This window comes from Ovis aries, chromosome 10 (genome assembly GCF_016772045.2).
Source record: "Ovis aries strain OAR_USU_Benz2616 breed Rambouillet chromosome 10, ARS-UI_Ramb_v3.0, whole genome shotgun sequence".
Lineage (NCBI taxonomy): Eukaryota > Metazoa > Chordata > Mammalia > Artiodactyla > Bovidae > Ovis > Ovis aries.
Genome location: NC_056063.1, coordinates 36,327,240 through 36,350,029, shown reverse-complemented (window position 1 = coordinate 36,350,029; position 22,790 = coordinate 36,327,240). Strand labels below are relative to the sequence as shown.

At 46.3% G+C, this 22,790-nt stretch overlaps 2 protein-coding genes across 2 annotated transcripts; one reads left to right on the top strand and one right to left on the bottom strand.

Annotated features, from left to right (window-relative positions):
• Nucleotides 1-48: 48 nt before the first annotated feature.
• GJA3 (gap junction protein alpha 3) lies at nucleotides 49-1,287 on the bottom strand. The gene has a single exon (XM_027973897.3). It carries the CDS (start codon nucleotides 1,285-1,287, stop codon nucleotides 49-51), a length of 1,239 nt encoding a protein of 412 aa, XP_027829698.2.
• On the top strand, nucleotides 339-11,659 carry LOC121820449 (uncharacterized). The gene is made up of 3 exons (XM_060394110.1): nucleotides 339-853; nucleotides 994-2,877; nucleotides 5,223-11,659. The coding sequence occupies exon 2, from the start codon at nucleotides 1,464-1,466 to the stop codon at nucleotides 2,463-2,465; it is 1,002 nt and encodes a 333-aa protein (XP_060250093.1). The 5' UTR covers nucleotides 339-853; nucleotides 994-1,463; the 3' UTR covers nucleotides 2,466-2,877; nucleotides 5,223-11,659.
• The last annotated feature ends 11,131 nt before the right edge of the window (nucleotides 11,660-22,790 follow it).

Below are 22,790 nucleotides of genomic sequence, written 5' to 3'. Positions count from 1 at the left end.
GGCCGCTACCCGCCGGCGAGCGCCCTGGGCCTGGACGCCGGGCCGCCGCTAGATGGCCAAGTCGCCGGCCCTGGCCCGGCCGCCGCTGGACTTACTGGCCTTGCTGGACCGGCCGGGGTCTGCGGGGGGCTCAGGGGGCTCGTGCAGCTCCACGGCCGTCACCGCCCCCTCCCCGTCGCTGTCGCCCGAGCTCCCCGCCGCGCCCCCCGGAAGGGACTGCTGGGGGCCACCCGCGGGGGCTGCAGGCGGCGTCGACGCGGGCGGGGAGGCCTTCCTGGCCGAAGTCTGCGGCTCGGCCTCACGGTTGGCACAGTTCTGCGCCGGGGCGCGCAGGCCCTGGTTGCCGCCGCCGCCGAGGGTGCCGGGGGTGCCGGGGGTGCCGGGGGTCCCAGGCAGGGCCGCGGGCGGGGGCGGCTCGGGGTAGCCCGGGGCAGACGCCTGCCCCAGGGAGGAGGCAGAGGGCGCGTAGTAGGGCGGGAACCCGATGGTGACTGCGGGCGGGGCGGAGTTGGGGGGCAGGAGGAGGGGGCTCCCCCCCATCGGCTTTGCGGACCCCGCCCTCGAACCAGGGGTGTCCGGGCGGAAGGGGCTGGTCATCCCCTGTTTCAGCTTCTTCCAGCCCAGGTGGTAGATCTCCAGCACGTTGAGGAGCAAGGACACGCAGGCCACGGCCAGCATGAAGAGGATGAAGATGGTCTTCTCCGTGGGCCGTGAGATGAAGCAGTCCACCGTGTTGGGGCAGGGCCAGCGGTCGCAGCGGTATAGCGGCTTCAGCTGGAAGCCGTACAGGAAGTACTGCCCGGCGATGAAGCCCACCTCGAAAAGCGTCTTGAAGATGATGTTGAAGACGTAGGTGCGGAGCAGGGCGCCGGCGATGCGCACCTTGCCGCGGTCGTCGCGCACCGGGGCCGGGTCCTGGTGCTCCTCGGCTGGGCCGGCGGCCTTCGGCGGCTCCTCCTCACGCTCCTTCCGCTTCTCCTCCATGCGCACCAGGTGCAGCACGTGGCCCAGGTAGATGAGCGTGGGCGTGGACACGAAAATGATCTGCAGCACCCAGAATCGCACATGCGAGATGGGGAAGGCGCGGTCGTAGCACACGTTCTCGCAGCCGGGCTGCTGCGTGTTGCAGGTGAAGTCCGACTGCTCATCCCCCCACACCTCCTCGGCCGCGGCCCCCAGCACCAGGATCCTGAAGATGAACAGCACCGTCAGCCAGACCTTGCCGATGACAGTGGAGTGCTCCTGGGCGTTCTCTAGGAGTCTCCCCAGGAAGCTCCAGTCGCCCATCGCTTCAGACTGCTAACCTGCAGGGGAACAGGCTTGTTACTAGGCCGGCTGGCTAGGCGAGGCGAGGGCACGGTCCCGGGCAGCCCTGGGCCCCGATGTGCGTGGGATATGCTGTCATGGGGAGCTGTGCTACCCCCTCCGGAGCGGGAACCCTCCAGTAAAGGTTGTGAGTGTCCATGCAGGTATGCAGGAGCAGGTGTGTATGTATATGCACGTTTGTACTTGCACAGGTGTGTGTGCATGCCCAGCTGTGCATGTACATGTACACGTGTGTGTGCAGACACAGATGTGTGTATACATATACAGGTGTGTATGTACATGTGAAGCATAGGTGTGTGTATGTGCACGTACAGCTGTATGCACACATACAGGTGTGTATACACATGTGCAGGAGCAGGTGTGTATGTACAGGTACAGGTGTGTGTACATGCACAGGTGTGCACACACATGTACAGGTGTGCATTACATGTATGGGTGTTTGTATGTACACACGAATGCTCAGGTGTGTGTATGTGCATGTACAGATGTGTATGCACACATACAGGTGTGTGTACATGTACAGGTATGTATATGCACATGTGCAGGTACAGGTGTGTGTATGTGTGCAGCACAGGTGTGTTTGTATGTGCATGTTCAGGTGTGTGCACATGCACAGGTGTATGTTCATGCAAGGTGTGTGTACATGTACAGGTGTGCATGTGTGTGTGCAGGTGTGTGTATGTATGCAGACAGGTGTGTGTATACATGTACAGGTGTGTGTGTACATACAAAGGCACAGGTGTGTGTATGTGCATGCACAGGTGTGTGTGTGTACATGTATAGGCGTATGTGTGCAGGCACAGATGTGTATGTACATGTCCAAGTGTGTGTATGTATATGATGCTGCTGCTGCTAAGTCGCTTCAGTCGTGTCCGACTCTGTGCCACCCCACAGACAGCAGCCCACCAGGCTCCCCCGTCCCTGGGATTCTCCAGGCAAGAACACTGGAGTGGGTGTGTATGTATATCTATGGGTACAAATACAGATGTGTGTGTGCCTGCATGGATGCAGGCACAGGTGTAAGCATGCCCGTAAGTCCCTCTGAGCAGGGTTTGGTAACTGTCCCCAGCACCTATGGCCCTGAGCAGAGGTCATGCTACACTGGTGCCAGCAGGAGGGAGGCAACCACAGGCCACTGAGGAGGGCTGCCTGAGGGAAGCCCCCGCCCCCTGCCGGCCTCGTCTGCCCGACGGCTCTCTGGCCCTGTACACAGCTGGGCCGATTCCCAACCTGACCGCTGGTGTCCTTCAGAAAGAAGGGCCTCGTGACGTCTTGGGTGACTGCCGAAGGCCGGCGGGTGATAGGAGGGTCGACGGGTGTGGGGGAGGACAGAAAAGGACAGTCGTGAAAACGAAACAGAGCAGCACTGGTGTGCGCGCAGAGGCAGGGAGGACGGACTGGGGGCGCGGGGCCCTAGCCTGTCCTTCCCTAAGGAAGGGGTCTGTGTCCCGCGCCCGTAGGGCCGAACTGCGGGCTGCAGTGCTGGGGCGGGGCGGCCGCATGGCCCCATGTCCTGCGGAAGGACCGGCTGGAAGGAGACCGGCTGGAGAGGTAGGGGGTCCAACTACGGGGGGAGGGCCAGGGCTGAGCCTTGACGGAGGCAGGGCCCTGGGTGGGGGCCGCGGGTGCTCCAGGGAGCGTATGCTCTGAAATCTTGTTTTATCTGTTATCTGTATTACTGTTTTCCCCTGAGTCTTCTGGAAAAAGTGACTTCTAGGAAATTCTAACCTTAGGGGTAGAGAGTCAAGCAGCACCCCTAGCTTCCCCAGACCAGACCCCGTGGGGCAGCAGGTCCGGGGGGGCGCACCTGTGAGGGCCCCCCCCCCAGAGCCGGAGACCAGAGAACGGCCCGAGGGGCTGGACCCGCGGAGCTGGGGACGCCGGCGGGCTTCAAGGGAGCCGGTGACTAAGGCGTCCACTCCGGGAGAAGAAGCAGAGAAGAGGCCCTTTGATCTCACACGAGGAGGCCACGGACGCCCTTCCAGTGACCCGGCCGCGGGCCAGGCCCGGGGAGCACGTGGCGGGGGTTGGAGACCAGAGGGTGAGGGGGACCTGTCAGTCTGGGCCCCGGAGGAGGACGGGCGGTGGGGGCTCCTGTCGCCCGGAGGAGGGTGGGGGTGGGGGCGGGGGCGATAGGGGAGGGGCGGGGCAGCTGCGGGGAGATGAGACTTCTCTCCCGAGTCAAGAGGGCGTCTTTCAGGCCAGGACAGGCCCTGAGCTGGAGAAGAATTTGGAACGTGGGAACAGAGCGGTCAAGCCGGGGTGCCCTGGAGAAGCCGAGAGCTGGGGGTGGAGGGGGCGGGGCTTGAGGAGAGCCGGAGCATAACAAGGCTCTCAGAGGGGAGCAAGCCTGCTGGGCTGGGCGAATGAGGACGGAGCAGAGGACACCCCAGGGGGGAGGGGGAGGGGAGTTGGGGGTAGAGGTGGGGTGGGACTGGGTGGAGCAGGTCAGAGATCCGGTGAACCGGAGGCAGGTGGACCACAACGGTCAGTGACCAGAACCTGGGCTCTGACTCTGGGTGGGTTGGGAAGGTACTGGGTGGGGGGCGGGGGTTGAACAGCTGTGATACAATCCCACGTCTTTATGGGACCAGTGGTACTGGTGATGAGAACTATCTTCGGGGCAAGGGTGAAAGCTCAGGGTCAGAGGGTGGAGGATGGAGGGTGGAGGGTGGAGGGTGGAGGGTGGGGGGTGGGGGCAGAGGACAAACAGTTTTATTTAGGAACGAACGTTCAGACTGAAATGTCTATTAGACACGCATTAGAGGTCAAGTCATCACGGAACCCTGAGACAGCACTGAGGTCCTCTAAGGACTGGGACGGGCGCGGGGGTGGGGAGGGCAGCGCAAAGGGGGGGGAGATCAAGCCAGAGGCTCCAGCATCCAGAGGACCATGAGCTGCCCATGTGGAAATGCCAGTTTTAGTTGAGACCCTAGAATGAACAAGAGCAAAATGTACAATTTGCATTGCACTAGATTTCCTTTTGTAACAGACTGACACTAAAAACACTCCTACTTGGTTTACAAATTGGAGGCAATAGAATGACCAGGCATATTCATTCCACGTTTTCTTGTGATTTCCTGGAACACCACAGGTAGGATCTGGATACTGACCTGAAGGCTAACCCAGAAAGAGTTCTATGTTTAACTAGTAATGTTTGCCAGGGTTTGGCATGGGCAGTGGTGGCCCTAATGCTATTTTTTTGTAATCCCTGACTTGGTACAAAGCTAAAAGGACTTGGTAGGCTGTGAAAAGTGGGTTTGGTGTACTGAAAAGTGGCATTATCTGGGTATCTTTTTAGCCATTGGAAAGACTGTTTCTTTTGCTTTTTTTTTTCTTTCATGTTTTACATGCCTATTTCCAGCTCTCACACTTAAGACAGTAATTTCTAGATGCCAAGAGACCTAGACTATGGTATTACGTACCTGCATGCATGCTGACTCAGTGGGCATCACCGACTCAATGGACTTGAGTTTAAGCAAACTCCAGGAGATGGTGAAGGACAGGGAAGCCTGGGGTGCTGCAGTCCATGGGGGTCACAAAGAGTCGGACATGACTGAACAACTGAACAACAACGCATGCTAAGTTGCTTCAGTCGTGTCCAACTGTTTGTGACCCTATGGACCATAGCCTGCCGGGCTCCTCTGTCCATGAGATTCTCCAGGCAAGAATACTGGAGTGGGTTGCCATGCCCTCCTCCTGGGGATCTTCCCAACCAAGGACTGAGTTTGCATCTCTTATGTCTCCTGCATTGGCAGGCGGGTTCTTTACCTCTAGCACCACCTTTATCATACTTATCACACCTTTTTATAATTATGGTCTGACTCTTTAAAGAGGAAATATAACTGAAAATAAGTTTCTTAACAAAAGATTAATTCTTTTTCTGCTCTTTGGAGATGACCCAAACACGTAGCTTTGGAATCCCAAGAGCAAGATGGAAGCCAGGCCTGTAAGAGCCTGCATGGAAAAGATCAACCACAAAGACAAGCATGAAAGAGGGAAAAAGCCGACCCTCCAAAGTTTCACACTGACTAACAGGATACTTATTCTCCAGAAGAAAGGGACTGACCACAGCAAGAGGCAGGACACCCAGCGGCAGTGGCTGCAGACACACTTCACGCCTCAAAGGACAAGTCCTCCAGCTTCATTCTTCATATTTGTCACAACAATTTATTTTTATTTCTTCCATATGAAGTTTAGGCAGAACTTGTCAAGTTCCACAAAAATCTGAGACACAGTTTTGATTCGAATTGCATGGAATTCACAGATGAATCAAATTTACCTCTTTACAATCTAATGCTCCCACTGCTGAACACTACTGCTCCATAGATGAAGGGCATCTTTATGCCGTTAGGATGCTGTCCCAACAGGTCTTACACATTTTTGCTAGACTTATTCCGAGATAACTTTGTAGTTGTTCTAATTCTTCATTCTAAATAGTTGTTTTCATTATAATTTCTGAGTAGTTGTTATTGGTACCTAGGAACCTTATTCCGAGAAGGCAATGGCAACCCACTCCAGTACTCTTGCCTGGAAAATCCCAGGGACGGAGCAGCCTGGTGGACTGCCATCTATGGCGTTGCACAGAGTCGGACACAAGTAAAGCAACTTAGCAGCAGCAGCAGGAACCTTATTTTGTATATCGATCTTGTATTTAGCAACCTGGCAGAAAGCCCCTCCTAGATGGACCAGTCAGGAGATTCCTTTGGATTTTCTGTGAAAGATGCAGGATCCTATCCTCTTAAGGAGAGATGTGTCTCTTCCTCTTCTAATTTGAATCCCTGTTTTTTTTTTTTTTTTCCCCTTGTCTTCTTACATTGGCTTGGACTTCTGGTACAATGTGGAATGGTGACATTTTCCCTGGTTTCAGTCTGAAAATGATGCTTCTGAAGTTTTATCATTGAGTGTGATGTTTCAACTTGTATCAGGTGGAGAAATTTTCCTTCAGTCTTTGTCTGCTTTGTTTTCTAAATCATGAATGAATATTGGATTTGGTGGAGTACTTTTTTCTCTGAATCTGTGGTGACTTTTTCACAGCTATTTGTAAGGCCTCCCAAGACAGCCATTTTGCTTTTTTCCATTTCTTTTCCATGGGGATGGTCTTGATCCCTGTCTCCTGTACAATGTCACGAACCTCCATCCATAGTTCATCAGGCACTCTATCAGATCTAGTCCCTTAAATCTATTTCTCACTTCCACAACTGATGGTGACTTTTAGATGGTGAAGCATCTTTTGGGTCATGACTTTATTTTTAATATACAATCAAATTAAACTAGCTATAACTTTATTTTAGATTATGTTTTTGTTCATACTTGAGATTGATCTTATTGGTTTTTGTACTGTCATTGGAGTTTGAAAAGAAAGTTATTTTAAAATTCTCTGTGTAAGAAGCTGTATAAAATGTTCAATAGGCTGCACTTGCCCTCTGTGATGGCCCATACTCTGTCTCTGGAGTGTGCTTCTCTCTGAATCTGAATAAATCTACTTCTTACCTAAAAAAAAAAAAGAATGTCCCATGAAAGCTCTTGCTTGGGCCTAAAGTCTTTTTGTTTATTTTGAGTGGTTGGGAGGACCAGATCACAAATTCAATCTCATTAACTGTTATTAACAGAAGTAAGTTTGCTAAAGTCATTTTTGATCATTTATATCTTTTAGAGAATTTTCCATTTCATCCAAGTTTCAAATTTGTTGTCATAAGATTATTCATGGTATTTTTTTTATGATGCAAAAACTCCATGATATCTGTAGTTAGATTCGTTTGGTTCCAAATATTGTTTGAGGCTGTTAAAGTATTAGTCATGCTAGAAATGTTTCTTTTAATAAAGAATCGATTTTGATATGCTTGAAAAAGAATGAGAGTTTGTTATTTTTTCCAATGTCTTATCATGCATACTATATTCACAATGCATAGAATACATCTACCAAAAACTCCTAAGGATCTTTTAAATAGATAATGAAGATTTTAGTGTTTACTGATGGCTTTGTAAATGACACATATGCAATTTAAGAGTATCCTTGACCTTACTGTAAAATTATTTCTTATTATATCCAAGGGTTTCCCTTCCTAATTTTAAATGGAAATTTAACTTTTCAATAATATGAATCTCTGGCAGGAAATATCACTCTCACTCAGAACTGACTGATTTAGTGGAATTATAAAACACTAACTTTCCAACTTCTTTATTAGTAATTCTAAAGCATTTCTAGGATTGTATATTTTACTGTCAAAGAAAAAATCTCCAGAAACATGAAACTGTTTTAAATTCATATTTTAATTTCATTATCTTATTTATTCATTAAGAATGTGTGAAACATTTATAATAGTTCCTGCCATCCATGTATTATTATTCTCATATCTTCTCTTTCATGGAATTTAATTACTTATGAATATGCAAAAAATCATATGCTCCTAAATCTTTATTTGGTGAAGGTAAATATGGGTGACACTTTGATTTTTAGTCAATGGGAAGGATTCACCAGTCTTTGTTTTTGACCTTCTATAACATACAAACTTAGTGAGAGCTAATTTTAAGTCAAAAGCAATTTAAACGACTATGTCAAAGAACAAATGTCTTCAAGCTTGTATATTCAGGAATGGTAAAATTAAAAGTACACTTAAGATTTTAGCCACAGTATTTTTTTTCTTAAAATACTTGAATAAAATAAATATTCCCTCCAGATAGGAGTATCACATCACAGTTCCACAATTAGAATTCTAATATTAAGCTAGAAAGTTACCAGCTGGTCGTGCTTCAGTTCAGTTGACAGAAAATGTAGATAGTCTGCAATGAAATTAGAAACATGACTGTCTTCCAAGGCTATTCATGCCACGCTGGGCACCCTCTCCAAGCCCTTCAAACAGTCCCCTACCCACTGCCTTGTCAGCTCCTCCCGCCCTTTATTAAACCACGTTGCACATTTCTAGAATGAACTCTGCAAAAGACCTAAGAACACCATTAGTAATTTTCACTCACTCAAACGTTTTATTTAGACATTTTAGTGATGTGTTACTTTTAATGTACTTCCACATTAGCCCTCAAGGTTTTAATAACTGAATAGTGAAAAAATAAAGTTGTCTCCCTCTTGACAGCACACAATCTTCTGAAGGCTGGTTTGGGCCAAAATAACAATCAAGAAAACTATAGGGTGTGACAGCTTCCTGTGCTCTGAGCAGCTCATCATGCCTGAAACACAAGGTCAGGATGTCTCAACAGTACACCAGAATGCAGTTAAAAGGTAATTTCCCTATGTAAATCCCAGTGACACCTTTCAGGAATCTTATTCATAATCCATGAAAGGAACATGGAATTACAGCATCTTAGAGCTGGAAGGACCTTAGAAGTGGCCCTACTGTCATTTTCACTTTACAGATCAGAAAATGGATGCCCAGAGAGGTTCTGTGATTTCCCTGAGGTTGCACAGCATGCAGGGCTGAAGTGGGCGCAAGAACTCCTGACTTTCTGCTCTGGGTCCCCGTCCATGTGACCTCATGGGATTAAGCACCAGGCACATGGTCCAGATGACAACAGGTGCCTTTTGAGCTGTTTCTACCACACTTTAAAAGAAACGTGTAGAAACATGGGTTAGACTATGTTTTAGGCTTTGCTCTTTTCTTCCAGTCCAGAATGTCTAAAATTGTCAAATATTTTTGATTGCTAACAACAACAAGCTACCTCATCATATAAATTGGAATTGTCATTTTAAATCAAATTCAGGTATTATCTTTACTCTTGCTTAGTGAACAAAACCTCACAGCCTTATAATTATGGCATTTTATTGTTCCATTTATATTACAGACATAAATTACATCTGTGAAAATGTTTTCTATGTTCTGCAGAAATAATAATTTCTATAGTATAAATAGAATCTGAATTTTCTTATTTGGATCAATTTCTTATTTGAATTTTCTTATTTGAATCTATTTCTATTAGTACAAAGCAGAACTCTCTTCTCTGTTCTAGAATAAAAGATTCATTTTAAAGCTAAGAGGAAATGGAGTTTCACGAACAGATGAGCATTCAGGAGCTAATCATGTGATCTGAATGAAAAAATCAAGTGATTTTTACATTAAGCATCATTTATCAATAGTCTGTTAACAGGTAACTTAAAGCAAGCCACAAACTTCAAATTAAAGAAAATATAAGAATGCAGAAACCTTACATGAACCATTCGTGTCACACTTTTGAAGACACAGAGATCCCCAAAAGCAAGCAGCATAGTACTAATCTATCTCTTGAGATAAATTTTCCACCATTGTAGGAATGAAAAGTAACATGAAAATCTATGGCTATTTATTGCTTTTAAGAATTACATTGAAATTGCAAAAACATAGTGTTTTTAGAGACATGTGTATGCTATTTAGGGCCACATGTATTGGATTTTTTGCACTTAAAGCACTCTTTAAGTTAGTTAGTGAAGTGAAGTTGCTCAGCCGTGTCCGACTCTTTTGTGACCCCATGGACTGTAGCCTATCAGGCTCCTCCATCCATGGGATTTTCCAGGCGGGAGTGCTGGAGTAGATTGCCATTTCCTTCTCCAGGGGATCTTCCTGACCCAGGAATAGAACCCGGGTTTCCCGCATTGCAGGCAGACGCTTTACCGTCTGAGCCACCAGGGAAGCCCCTTAAGTTAGTAAGTGTTTATCAAATGCTTATTACATGTGTGGGACTGTGATACACATGGAGTGACCAAAATAATCCAGACCCAGTCCACCCTCTCATCCAGCAGAAGCAGGCTTGTCAAACTGCTCAAAAGGTAGCACCACACGCGTTACACAGCTCTGGGCATGGCCTTGGAGGGCGGGGAGACCTGACACAGCACAGGGAGAAAGAGGGGGTACATCAGGATAGCAACTGAGTTTGGCTGAACTTTTTCCCATACAGACCCTGGGCAACCTCAAAGGCTTTCACACTGTCTAGAATGTTCTGGGAATATTTCAGTACATTACAAAGACTATGTGCTTCTTGATATATTTATGTGCTGTACTGAGGTAAAATCCTCAAGACATGTATGTCCTATTTATCCTGTGTTAGGTGTGTGTTCAAGTAATGGTAACAAGTGAGAGGCAAATTAGATTTAAATTCTTGACTCGTGTGAGACTGTGTAAAATGGCTGTGACTATAATTATATTAAAGTTTCAAATGTGCAGGGTAAAAGTTATCTTAGTTAAGAAAATGAACACAAAATGTAAGAACATTCAAAGAAATTATTTCAAAATTCTCTTTCTCGTTGGCCAACAATGAAATTCTGTTACACGCCATTATTATAAGGCAGCTTTAAGCCAGTTAAGCATTTGCTGGTTGACACGAACAGCATTGTCTGTTACAGTTGTAAAGTTTCTGTGAATTACTTTTCACTACAAAACACGTGCACTGCCCTCAACAGATGCTTATCTCGGCAAGAACCAAACTGCTGAACCAGTGGAATCGCCGCCAGATTAGCTGAGGTTTACTTTGAATACACTGACCTTCGGGGAATAAGTCCGTTTTCCACTCTAATCTTTTAATGTCTGACTTGCAATACATTTTCCAGCACACGGAGGGCCTGCCAGCGAAGTGAAGCACATGTCATAACCCATCATTTTGAATTCTTGCGTGATTAAAAACCAAAGCACCATCCACTCCCCTGCTGTTTGCATATGAACATTATTAAATGGCACATTTGGGCGAAACCTTGCTTAAGCAAACCCTGGCGGACTGCCCTGGTCGCTGAAGTCCGTGTCGCAGCTGCTCTGGACCGAGGGGTCTGCCCATTGGGATGGAAGAGTCTCACCCGGCCGGACAACGAGCACGTGCCAGCGCCCGCAGCCCCAGAGCGCGGCCCGAAGAGCGCAGACGCGGGACCAGCCCATTCTCCGCAATTTCTGCTGAAACCCGCCGCCACGCGCACACGCGGCAAGAAACGAGGCCGAGGCGCTCAAAGCCAGTCAGTCTTTAAAAAAACTTTGAGAGAGTTTCTTAAAGGAGCGCAGGCGAGCCAAGACCTTGGGGAAGAGCGGCGCGCGCCCCGCGGGAGTGCCGGCGCCCACAGGGTCTCAGCGCAGGTCCGGCGCCCCACAGGGGCGCAGCCCAGGGAAAGGTCTGAAGCCATCGCCGGCCACCCCCCACACCCCGAAAAAGCCATCGCCGCGCCAAGCTCCAGAGTTCCCCAGGGAGTGCCCAAGCCGCGCCGACAGGCCCGCTACTCCCAAACTTGCCCGGACCCCGAGGGGTAGCCCGCAGCCCGCGCTTACCCGCCGCGCCGACCCGGTCGCTCCTCCCGCGGGCAGGGCTCGGGCCTCTCTGCTGGACACCCGGTCTCCGTGCGCTAGGCTCGACGCGTGCGCCCGGCAACCCGGGCTCCCCGCCCCGGCGCCATCCCCGCGCCCTGCGCTGCGCCCCGCGCCCGGGCCCCGCGCCCCGCCCCGCGCCCCGCCCCATCCCCCGCCCACACCCCCACAACCCACACTCGCACCCCCCATCCTACACCCGGCTCCAGGGCCCCGCGCCCCGCCCCGCCCGGCCCCGCCCACATCCCACATCCCACTCTGGCACCGCATCCTACACCCGCATCCTGCTTCCAGCCACTAGTTCACACGCCTAACTCCCGCATTCCACACCCGCATCGGCCCGCTTCTCCCCGGCCAAGCTGTGGCTCCACGTCCCGCACCCCCTACCCCGCACCTCCCGGCCTCTCGCTTAGGGCAGTAGGGGTGCGGGTGTAGGACGTGAATGCGGGGTGCAGGATCCACGCCGAGTGCGTGTTGCCTGATCGCAGCGGCCCACGCTGTCGCGGGGGCGGTAGTGGTGTCTGGCCGGGGGCTATAAATAGCGCAGCGAGCCTGGCTCGCGTCAGACACACTTAATTCAGTCCAGGGCACTGGGATTCCTATTGGTTTTTTTTTTTAAGAACAACCGAGTCTCTGGTTGCTTCCAAGGTTGCTTGATTAGCGCTCAGATCTGACGAGCAAGCTGCGCTCCCCGCAGAGTTTACCTGTTCGGGTGGGATCTGAACTTGAGGGTAACCCAGGGGGAAAAAAAGCTGAGCTGCTAAAGGCTTGTCTAAAACACCTTCCCTTGTAGAACTCGGACGTGTGTGTGTGTGTGTGTGTGTGTGTGTGTGTATTTAGTAGGTGGTGGTTACCTGGATCTAGGTTTTTTCGGTTGTTAGGGGTTTTTTTGGTTTTATTTTTAAATGGAGAAATATTACTATAGAAGCCTTCCCTGGTGGCTCATACAGTAAAGAATCTGCCTGCAATGCATAAGACCAGAGTTCCATCCCTGGGCCAGAAAGATCCCCTGCAGGAGGGCGTGGCAACCCACTCCAGTATTCTTGCCTGGAGAATCCCAAGGACAGAGGAGCCTGGCAGGTAACAATCCATGGGGTCACAAACAGTCAGATATGATTGAGTAACCAACACACACACACACACTCACACACACAAATAGGTCTTTAGATATTTTCTCACTTTTTAATTCTCTCTGAGAAGTACAAAAATAGTTTTATTTTTTCTTGATCATAGAAGAACTAAAATGTCTTAATATTTATAGTCTCTTTGCAGAACGCTTATTGGTATTCCAAGGCTGAAACGTGTAAATACAACATTGCAATGATTTAAAGCTTTTCATTAAAAATGCAGATTTAAAATGATGTTGTGTCACTCAATTACTTGCACACCTTGTCATAACAACCTGATTCACAATCGCCAAAATGTGGGGACAACTCCATGAATGGCTTAAAAAATGTGCTTCTATGTAGAATGAAATATCCACCCTAAAAAGGGGAGGAGATTCTGACACAGGCTGCCACACAGATGACTCTTGAGGACTTGATGATGATATTAAGTGAAGTCAACAGTCACAAAATACAGTATAATTCCACCTATGAAATATCTAAAGTCGTCAGAAAGTAGGGTGGTGAGTGCAGGGGCAGGGCTGGATGGGAGTTAGTGTTTAGTGGGAACAGTTTCAGTTTGAGAAGATGAAGTTACGATGGTGGTTGCAGAGCAGTTCTAACACAGAGAGCTGAAAGATTAAAGTGGCTAAAATGGTAAATTTTATATTATGTAGGTTTTATTACAATAAAAAATTTCAGTGACATTGTGTAAAGACTACCAAAATTAGGAAACAGTGGTTTCTTTACACTTATATTATCTAGGTAGACAACTAAGATGCTAATCGTATGGTTTCAGTTTTAGATGTAAAGACTGCCCATTTGGTTTCAAGAGAGATTGTGTTTAGGATAATTTCAGGGGAAAATACATATATATACAAATACATACGCATATGCCAACCTGCTTAGAGCTGAATCCTCAACCGATAGACCTCATTTCCACATGCTATTAATATGTATATCTGAAAGAAACGTGCAGTGAAGACAGCCCGGAGACCCCCCGCTCGTGGTCCCGCGAAGGTGTCGCCCACTCTGTTCTTTCTCGGAGACCGCGAAGATGCGCTCGCCTCTGCTGCCCTCTGGCGGTCAAAGCCGGAACTAACCTTCAGGGCCTGTGTTGAATCTGGGTGCATCTGCGCTTTATATACGAAGAGAAGTTCAACAAATATTTGTTCAATATAGATACCCTTCCCTGGTAGCTCAGAGGTTAAAGCGTCTGCCTGCAATACGCGAGGCCCTGGTTCGATCCCCGGGTCGAGAAGATCCCCTGGAGTGGAAATGGCAACCCACTCCAGTACTCTAGCCTGGAAAATTTCATGGACAGAAGAGCCTTGTAGGCTACAGTCCATGGGGTCGCAAAGAGTCGGACATGACTGAGCGACTTCACTCACTTACTCGCTCCTGAACACAATCGTCCAGAGTAAACAGTAACCCTGCTGTAATCGTGGACAGTAGAATTTAATGGTGCTTTTCTTTAAATAGCCAGATTTAAGGTTCATAAAAAGTTGTTACTTGGTTTTTTCCTTTTAGTTTAAAATTCATTATATGCTTATACTAATAGGTGATGCATGGTCTTTTAGTTACTTGTGAGGTGTACATATCTTCTACTGTACTTTTGAAAATTAATTCAACTACTATTTTTATAAAACATCTGCTCATTCAAGGCCATGGATGAGTGCTGGAAAAGATGTGAAGATCCCCGCTTTCTCCACTCAAAGAATTTCTTGTGCTGAGCTCTGGGCCCTATCCTGCCCACTGGAGGAATTTGCAGCCTATTCTGACTTGCTGTTGTTGTTCTGTCGCTAAGTGGTATCTGACTCTGTGACCTCATGGACCGTAGCCCGCCCGGCTCTTCTGTCCATGGGATTCTCCAGGTAAGAATACTGGAGCGGGTGGCCACGTCCTCCTCCAGGGGATCTTCCCAACGCAGGGATCGAAGCTGTGTCTCCTGCATTGGCAGGTGGATTCTTTACCACTGAAAGAACCAGGGAAGCCATGGTAAACAGTATGGAAGTTCTTAAAAAATTTTTTTAAAATAGACTTACCATATGATTTAGCAATCTCACTTTTGGGAATTACCAAAAAAATTGAAAGCAAGGTCTCAAAGAGATGTCTGTACACTGGTGTTCACAGCAGTGTTAGTCACGGTGGCTTTAAGGCAGAGGGAACCCAGTGTCCATTGACAGATGAGTGGATTAGCTAAATGCGGTCATAATTCAGAATTCAAAAGGTGGTCCATGCATACAGTGGAGCATAACTCAGAATTCAAAAGGGAGGAAGTTCTGATGCAGGGTGGAGGCACATGGATGAATTTTGAGAACATTACCCTAAGTGAAATAAGCCAGTCACAAAAAGACAAATACTGAGTGATTCCTCATTAAAGAGGCCCTTAGATTAGCCAGATTCAAGGAGACAGAAAGTAGGATGGGTGGGGACAGGGAGGGAGGTGGGGAGCTGGTGCTTAAACGGGGGGCAGAGCTTCAATTTTGCAAGATGGACAGAAGTCTGGGGACAGATGGTGGTGGTAATTGCACAACATTTTGAATGTATTAAAACCATTTCACTGCACACTTAGAAATGTTTACAATGGCACATTTTATGTTACATGTATTTTACCACAATAAAAAAGTGAAAAAAGCCCTCACACTTAATGTATGACCCTAAAAGAAACGTGAACAGAGGGGTTAACAGGGAGGTTATTCCGGCAGCTGAATTCCATCTCCTCAAGTTGAAGAGTGTGATTTCTAAAGCAAGTAGAACACAGCTGATAAAACAAGTGTATGGGAGGCCCTGCTTGCTGGGTTATCACCTCAGAGCACAGGCCTCTTCCTGGCGTTTCATGCTCTTCAGAAATAAAGATTGTTTTGGTTGAAAATGGTCTTCCCTCTGACAATAACAATGCAGCTGCCTATAGCTGCTCGGTGGTTTTTAGTTTTCAAGCTGCTTGATCAGACTTGAGCCTCACTGCACAAGTGTGAGGACAGGGGCACTTCCCCGTGTTATGGAGAAAGAAGCTGAGTTGCAGGGAGGGGACCTTTACCACCGCTGGTAAACAGCTCAGCAGCTAACACTTTGGACTATGAATCTATTAATAGTACTTTTTGTATAAAACCACAAGCCTTGTGAGGCCGATGAGGAAAAGAACTTCGTCGTTTATGAATAAGGAAAGTCCTGTAACACCAGGGAAAGGTCAGGCCACGGGCTGTGATGCTGGGCTGGTATTTCTGGGGTCCTCAAGCACGTACATCTCTCACTGTCTGCAGAAGCTTTATCCCCTGTCATCGCCTGGGGAGATGTTATGTTGTCTATTTGAGAACTGGGGAAACTAAGACAGTGCCATGAAATTAAAAGATGCTTGCTCCTTGGAAGGAAAGCTATGACAAACCTAGACAGCATATTAAAAAGCAGAGACATCACTTTGCCAACAAAGGTCCATCTAGTCAAAGCTATGGTTTTTCCAGTAGTCATGTATGGATATGAGAGTTCGACTATAAAGAAAGCTGAGCACAGAAGAATTGATGCTTTTGAACTGTGGTGTTGGAGAAGACTCTTGAGAGTTACTTGGACTGCATGGAAATCACACCAGTCTATCCTAAAGGAAATCAGTCCTGAATATTCATTGGAAGAACTGATACTGAAGCTGAAACTCCAATACTTTGGCCACATGATGGGAAGAGCTGACTCATTGGAAAAGACCCTGATGCTGGGAAAGATTGAGGGCAGGAGGAGAGGGGGATGACAGAGGATAAGATGGTTGGATGGCATCATTGACTCAATGGACATGAGTTTGAACAAACTCTGGGAGATAGTGAAGGACAGGCAAACTTGGTGTGCTACAGTACATGGGATAGCAAAGAGTTGGACACGACTTAGTAACTGAACAACAAAGACAGTACATGTGTACTAAGTCACTTCAGTTGTGTCCAACTCTTTGAGACCCTAAGGACTGTAGCCTGCCAGGCTCCTCTTTTCCATGGGGTTCTCCAGGCAAGAATATTGGAGTGATTTTGTTCTTCTCTATTTTTATCTTGATGAGTCTGGCTAAAGGCTTGTCAATTTTGTTTATCTTCTCAAAGAACCAGCTTTTAGTTTTATTAATCTTTACTATTGTTTCTTTCATTTCTTTTTCATTTATGTCTGCTCAGATCTTTATGATTTCTTTCCTTCTACTAATTTTTTTCTAATCAACAAAACTAGAAATGAAAAAGGAGAGGTTACAACAGACAATGCAGAAATACAAAGGATTATAAGAGTCTATTATGAACAACTAAATGGCAATAAAATGTATAACCTGGAAGAAATAGACAGATTCTTAGAAAAGCTCAATCTTCCAAGACTGAACCAGGAAGAAATAGAAATTATGAACAACCCAATTACAAGCACTGAAATCAAAGCTATGATCAAAAACTCCCAAAAAACAAAAGCCCAGGACCAGATGGCTTCACAGGAGAATTTTATCAAACATTTAGAGAAGAGCTAATGCCTATCTTTCTAAAACTCTTTCAAAAAATTGCAGAGGAAGGAACACTTCCAAACTCATTCTATGAGGCCACCATCACCCTGATATCAAAACCAGACAAAGACAACACAAAAAAGGAAAACTACAGGTCAGTATCACTGATGAACACAGATGCAAAAATCCTCAACAAAATTTTAGCAAACAGAATTCAGCAACACATCAAAAAGCTCATATACCATGATCAAGTTGGGTTTATTCCAGGAATGCAAAGATTCTTCAATATATGCAAATCAATCAATGTGATATACCATATTAACAAATTGAAAGATAAAAGCCATATGATAATCTCAATAGATGCAGAAAAAGCCTTTGACAAAATTCAGCACCCATTTATGATTAAAACTCTTCTAAAAATGGGCATAGAAGGAACCTACCTCAACATAGTAAAGGCCATATATGATAAACCAATACCAAACATTGTTCTCAATGGTGAGAAACTAAAAGCATTCCCTCTAAGATCAGGAGCAAGACAAGGGTGTTCACTCTTATCACTATTATTCTATATAGTTCTGGAAGTCCTAGCTACAGCAATCAGAGAAGAAAAAAAATAAAAGGAATCCAGATCAGAAAAGAAGAAGTAAAGCTTTTACTGTTTGCAGATGACATGATATTTTACACAGAAAACCCTAAATATAGTATCAGAAAATTACTAGAGCTAACCAGTGAATTTTGCAAAGTTGCAGGATACAAAGTCAATAGACAAAAATCACTTGCATTTCTATATACTAACAATGAAAAATCAGAAAGAGAAATTAAGGAGTCAATCCCATTCACCATTGCAACAAAAAGAATTAAATATCTAGGAGTAGACTTACCTTCTTGAGAAATCTGTATGCAGATCAGGAAGCAACGGTTAGAACTGGACATGGAACAACAGACTGGTTCCAAATAGGAAAAAGAGTATGTCAAGGCTATATATTGTCACCCTGCTTATTTAACTTATATGCAGAGTACATCATGAGAAACGCTGGACTGGAAGAAACACAAGCTGGGATCAAGATTGCCAGGAAAAATATCAGTAACCTCAGATATGCAGATGACACCACCCTTATGGCAGAAAGTGAAGAGGAACTAAAAAGCCTCTTGGTGAAAGTGAGAGAGGAGAGTGAAAAAGTTGGCTTAAAGCTCAACATTCAGAAAACAAAGATCATGGCATCTGGTCCCATCACTTCATGGGAAATAGATGGGGAAACAGTGGAAACAGTGTCACACTTTATTTTTTGGGGACTCCAAAATCACTGCAGATGGTGATTGCAGCCATGAAATTAAAAGACGCTTACTCCTTGGAAGAAAAGTTATGACCAACCTAGATAGCATATTCAAAAGCAGAGACATTACTTTGCCGACAAAGGTCCATCTAGTCAAGGCTATGGTTTTTCCTGTGGTCATGTATGGATGTGAGAGTTGGACTGTGAAGAAGGCTGAGCGCCGAAGAATTGATGCTTTTGAACTGTGGTGTTGGAGAAGACTCTTGAGAGTCCCTTGGACTGCAAGGAAATCCAACCAGTCCATTCTGAAGGAGACCAGCCCTGGGATTTCTTTGGAAGGAATGATGCTAAAGCTGAAACTCCAGTACTTTGGCCACCTCATGAGAAGAGTTGACTCATTGGAAAAGACCCTGATGCTGGGAGGGACTGGGGGCAGGAGGAGAAGGGGATGACAGAGGATGAGATGGCTGGATGGCATCACGGACTCAATGGACGTGAGTCTGAGTGAACTCCGGGAGTTGGTGATGAACAGGGAGGCCTGGCGTGCTGCGATTCATGGGGTCGCAAAGAGTCGGACACGACTGAGCGACTGAACTGAACTGAACAAGACAAAATAATTGTACATAGAAAATTATAAGACACTGATGAAAGAAATCAAAGATGACACACAGATGGAGAGATATTCCATGTTTCTGGGATCAGTTCAGTCACTCAGTCGTGTCTGACTCTTTGCAACCCCATGAATCGCAGCACATCAGGCCTCCCTGTCAATCACCAACTCCCGGAGTTCACTCAGACTCACGTCCATCGAGTCCGTGATGCCATCCAGCCATCTCATCCTCGGTCATCCCCTTCTCCTCCTGACCCCAATCCTTTCCAGCATCAGAGTCTTTTCCAATGAGTCAACTCTTCTCATGAGGGGGCCAAAGTACTGGAGTTTCAGCTTTAGCATCATTCCTTCCAAAGAAATCCCAGGGCTGGTCTCCTTCAGAATGGATTGGTTGGATCTCTTTGCAGTCCAAGGGACTCTCAAGAGTCTTCTCCAACACCACAGTTCAAAGGCATCAATTCTTCGGCGCTCAGCCTTCTTCAGTAATGTCTCTGCATAGGAATAATCAATATTGCAAAAATGACTATATTACCAAATGCAATCTACAGATTCAATGTGATCCCTATCAAATTACCAATGGCATTTTTCACCGAACTAGAACAAAAAAGTTCACAATTCATATGAAAGCACAAAAGACCCTGAATAGCCAAAGCAGTCTTGAGAAAGAAGAGTGGAGCTGGAGGAATCAAGCTTCCTGACTTCAGATTATACTATAAAGCTACAGTCACCAAGACAGTATGGTACCGGCACAAAAACAGAAATATAGACCAATGGAACAAGATAGAGAGTCCAGAGATAAACCCATGCACCTATGGGTACCTTATTTTTGACAAAGGAGGCAAGAATATACAATGGAGCAAAGACAGCCTCTTCAATAAATGGTGCTGGGAAACTGGACAGCTACATGTAAAAGAATGAAATGAGAATACCTCCTAACACCATATACAAAGATAAACTCAAAATGGATTGAAGACCTAGATGTAAGACCAGAAACTATAAAACTCTTAAAGGAAAACATAGGCAGAACACTTGATGACATAAATCAAAGCAAGATCCTCTGTGACCCACCTCCTAGAGTAATAGAAATAAAAACAAAAGTAAAGTGAGACCTGATTAAACTTAAAAGCTTTTGCACAGCAAAGGAAACTATAAGCAAGGTGAAAAGACAACCCTCAGAATGGGAGAAAATAATAGCAAATGAAACAACTGACAAAGGATTAATTTCCAAAATATACAACCAGCTCATATAACTCAATACTAGGAAAACAAACAACCCAATCAAAAAGTGGGAAAAAGACCTAAACAGACATCTCTCCAAAGAAGACATACAGATGGCTAACAAACACATGAAAAGATGCTCAGCATCGCTCATTATTAGAGAAATGCAAATCAAAATCACAATGACATATCACCTCACATCAGTCAGAATGGCCATCATCAAAAAGTCTAAAAACATTAAATGCTGGAGAGGGTGTGGAGAAAAGTAAATGCTCTTGCACTGTTGGTGGGAATGTAAACTGATATAGCCACTACAGAAGATGGTATGGAGATTTCTTTAAAAATTAGCAGTAAAACCACCATATGACCCAGCAATCCCACTCCTAGGCATATACCCTGAGGAAACCAGGGTTGAAAAAGACACATGTATCTCATTGGTCATTGCAGCATTATTCAGAACATGGAATCAACCTAGATACCCATCGACAGATGAATAGATAAAGAAGTTGTGGTACATATACACAATGGAATATTACTCAGCCATAAAAAGAAACGTATTTGAGTCAGTTCTGATGAGGTGGATGAACCTATTATACAGAGTGAAGTCAGTCAGAATGAGAAAGATAAATATGGTATTCTAATGCATGTATATGGAATCAAGAAAAATGGTTCTGAAGAATTTATTTACTGGGCAGCTATGGAGAAACAGGCATAGAGAATAGACTTACGGACATGGGGAGAGGGGAGGAGACGGTGAGATGTATGGAAAGAGTAACATGGAAACTTACATTCAGTTCAGTTCAGTTCAGTCGCTCAGTCGTGTCTGACTCTTTGCGACCCCAGGAACCGCAGCACGCCAGGCCTCCCTGTCCATCACCAACTCCTGGAGTTCACCCAAGCCCATGTCCATTGAGTCAGTGATGCCATCCAACCATCTCATCCTCTGTCATCCTCTTCTCCTCCTGCACTCAATCTTTCCTAGCATCAGGGTCTTTTCAAATGAGCCAGCTCTTCGCATCAGGTGGCCAAAATATTGGAGTTTCAGCTTCAACATCAGTCCTTCCAATGAACACCCAGGACTGATCTCCTTTAGGATGGACTGATTGGATCTTCTTGCAGTCCAAGTCACTCTCAAGAGTCTTCTCCAACACCACAGTTCAAAAGCATCAATTCTTCTGTGCTCAGCTTTCTTTATAGTCCAACTCTCACATCCATACATGACCACTGGAAAAACCATAGCCTTGCTAGACAGATCTTTGTTGACAAAGTAATGTTTCTGCTTTTTAATATGCTGTTTAGGTTGGTCATAACTTTCCTTCCAAGGAGTAAGCGTCTTTTAATTTCATGGCTGCAATCACCATCTGCAGTGATTTTGGAGCCCAGAATAATTAAGTCAGCCACTATTTCCACTGTTTCTCCATCTATTTGCCATGAAGTGATGGGACCAGATGCCATGATCTTTGTTTTCTGAATGTTGAGCTTTAAGCCAACTTTTTCACTCTCCTTTTTCACTTTAATCAAGAGGCTCTTTAGTTCTTCTTCACTTTCTGCCATAAGGGTGGTGTCATCTGCATATCTGAGGTGATTGATATTTCTCCCGGCAATCTTGGTTCCAGCTTGTGCTTCCTCCAGCCCAGCGTTTTTCATGATGTACTCTGCATATAAGTTATATAAGCAGGGTGACAATATACAGCCTTGACATACTCCTTTTCCAACTTGGAACCATAAAATAGATAGGCAACAGGAATCTGCTGTTATGACTCGGGAAACTCAAACAGGGACTCTGTATCAACCTAGAGAGGTGGGATGGGGAGGGAGATGGGGGAGGAGGTTCAAAAGGGAGCAGATATATGTATACCTATGGCTGATTCATGTTGAAGTTTGACAGAAAACAACAAAATTCTGTAAAGCAATTATCCTTCAATAAAAAAATAAATTGAAAAAAAAGAATACTGGAGTGGGTTGCCATGCCATCCTCCAGGGGATCTTAACCCAGGGATTGAACCTGTGTCTCCTATGTCTTCTGCATTGCAGGCAGATTCTTTACCGTCTGAGCCACCAAGGAAAGAAAACGGCTTTTGCTTCAATCCATCACAAGTGCCTGGAGTCCTAGAAGGGGGTGGTTCCCACTGCTTGAAGCCCTGCAGGGTCAGGTTGGGGGGGCAGGAAGGACACAGTGAAAGGAAGGACGCAGTGAAAGGTGCCGGGACTGCACCTGTGGAGAGGTGAGAAGGACAGCCTTCCACAAGGGAGGAATGAGTTCAGATCCCATCAAGGCTGGATACCAGCTCGGTGTGTCAGTGGGTTAAATAAAACCTACTAGGTGCCCTAGCTGACTGGACATTTGTCAGAAGGACATCTGAGCCATCTTGTGTAAGGGCAGGAGGCGGGGGGCTTCCTCATCCGCTGGGAGCCTGGGGTCCTCTGAGACTGAGCGTCCAGGGCACAGAGTGAGAGGAGCCAGAAGAGCAGTGGCCGCCCTGGGCCCCCTGAGACAGCTCCTGATGCAGCCTCTGCCCTGGGGTGCTTTGGGGAGAC

Bases quoted from the DNA above. Each gene is read 5' to 3' on its own strand.
- GJA3 (XM_027973897.3), bottom strand. From the start codon at position 1,287: ATGGGCGACTGGAGCTTCCTGGGGAGACTCCTAGAGAACGCCCAGGAG.
- LOC121820449 (XM_060394110.1), top strand. From the start codon at position 1,464: ATGCAGGTATGCAGGAGCAGGTGTGTATGTATATGCACGTTTGTACTT.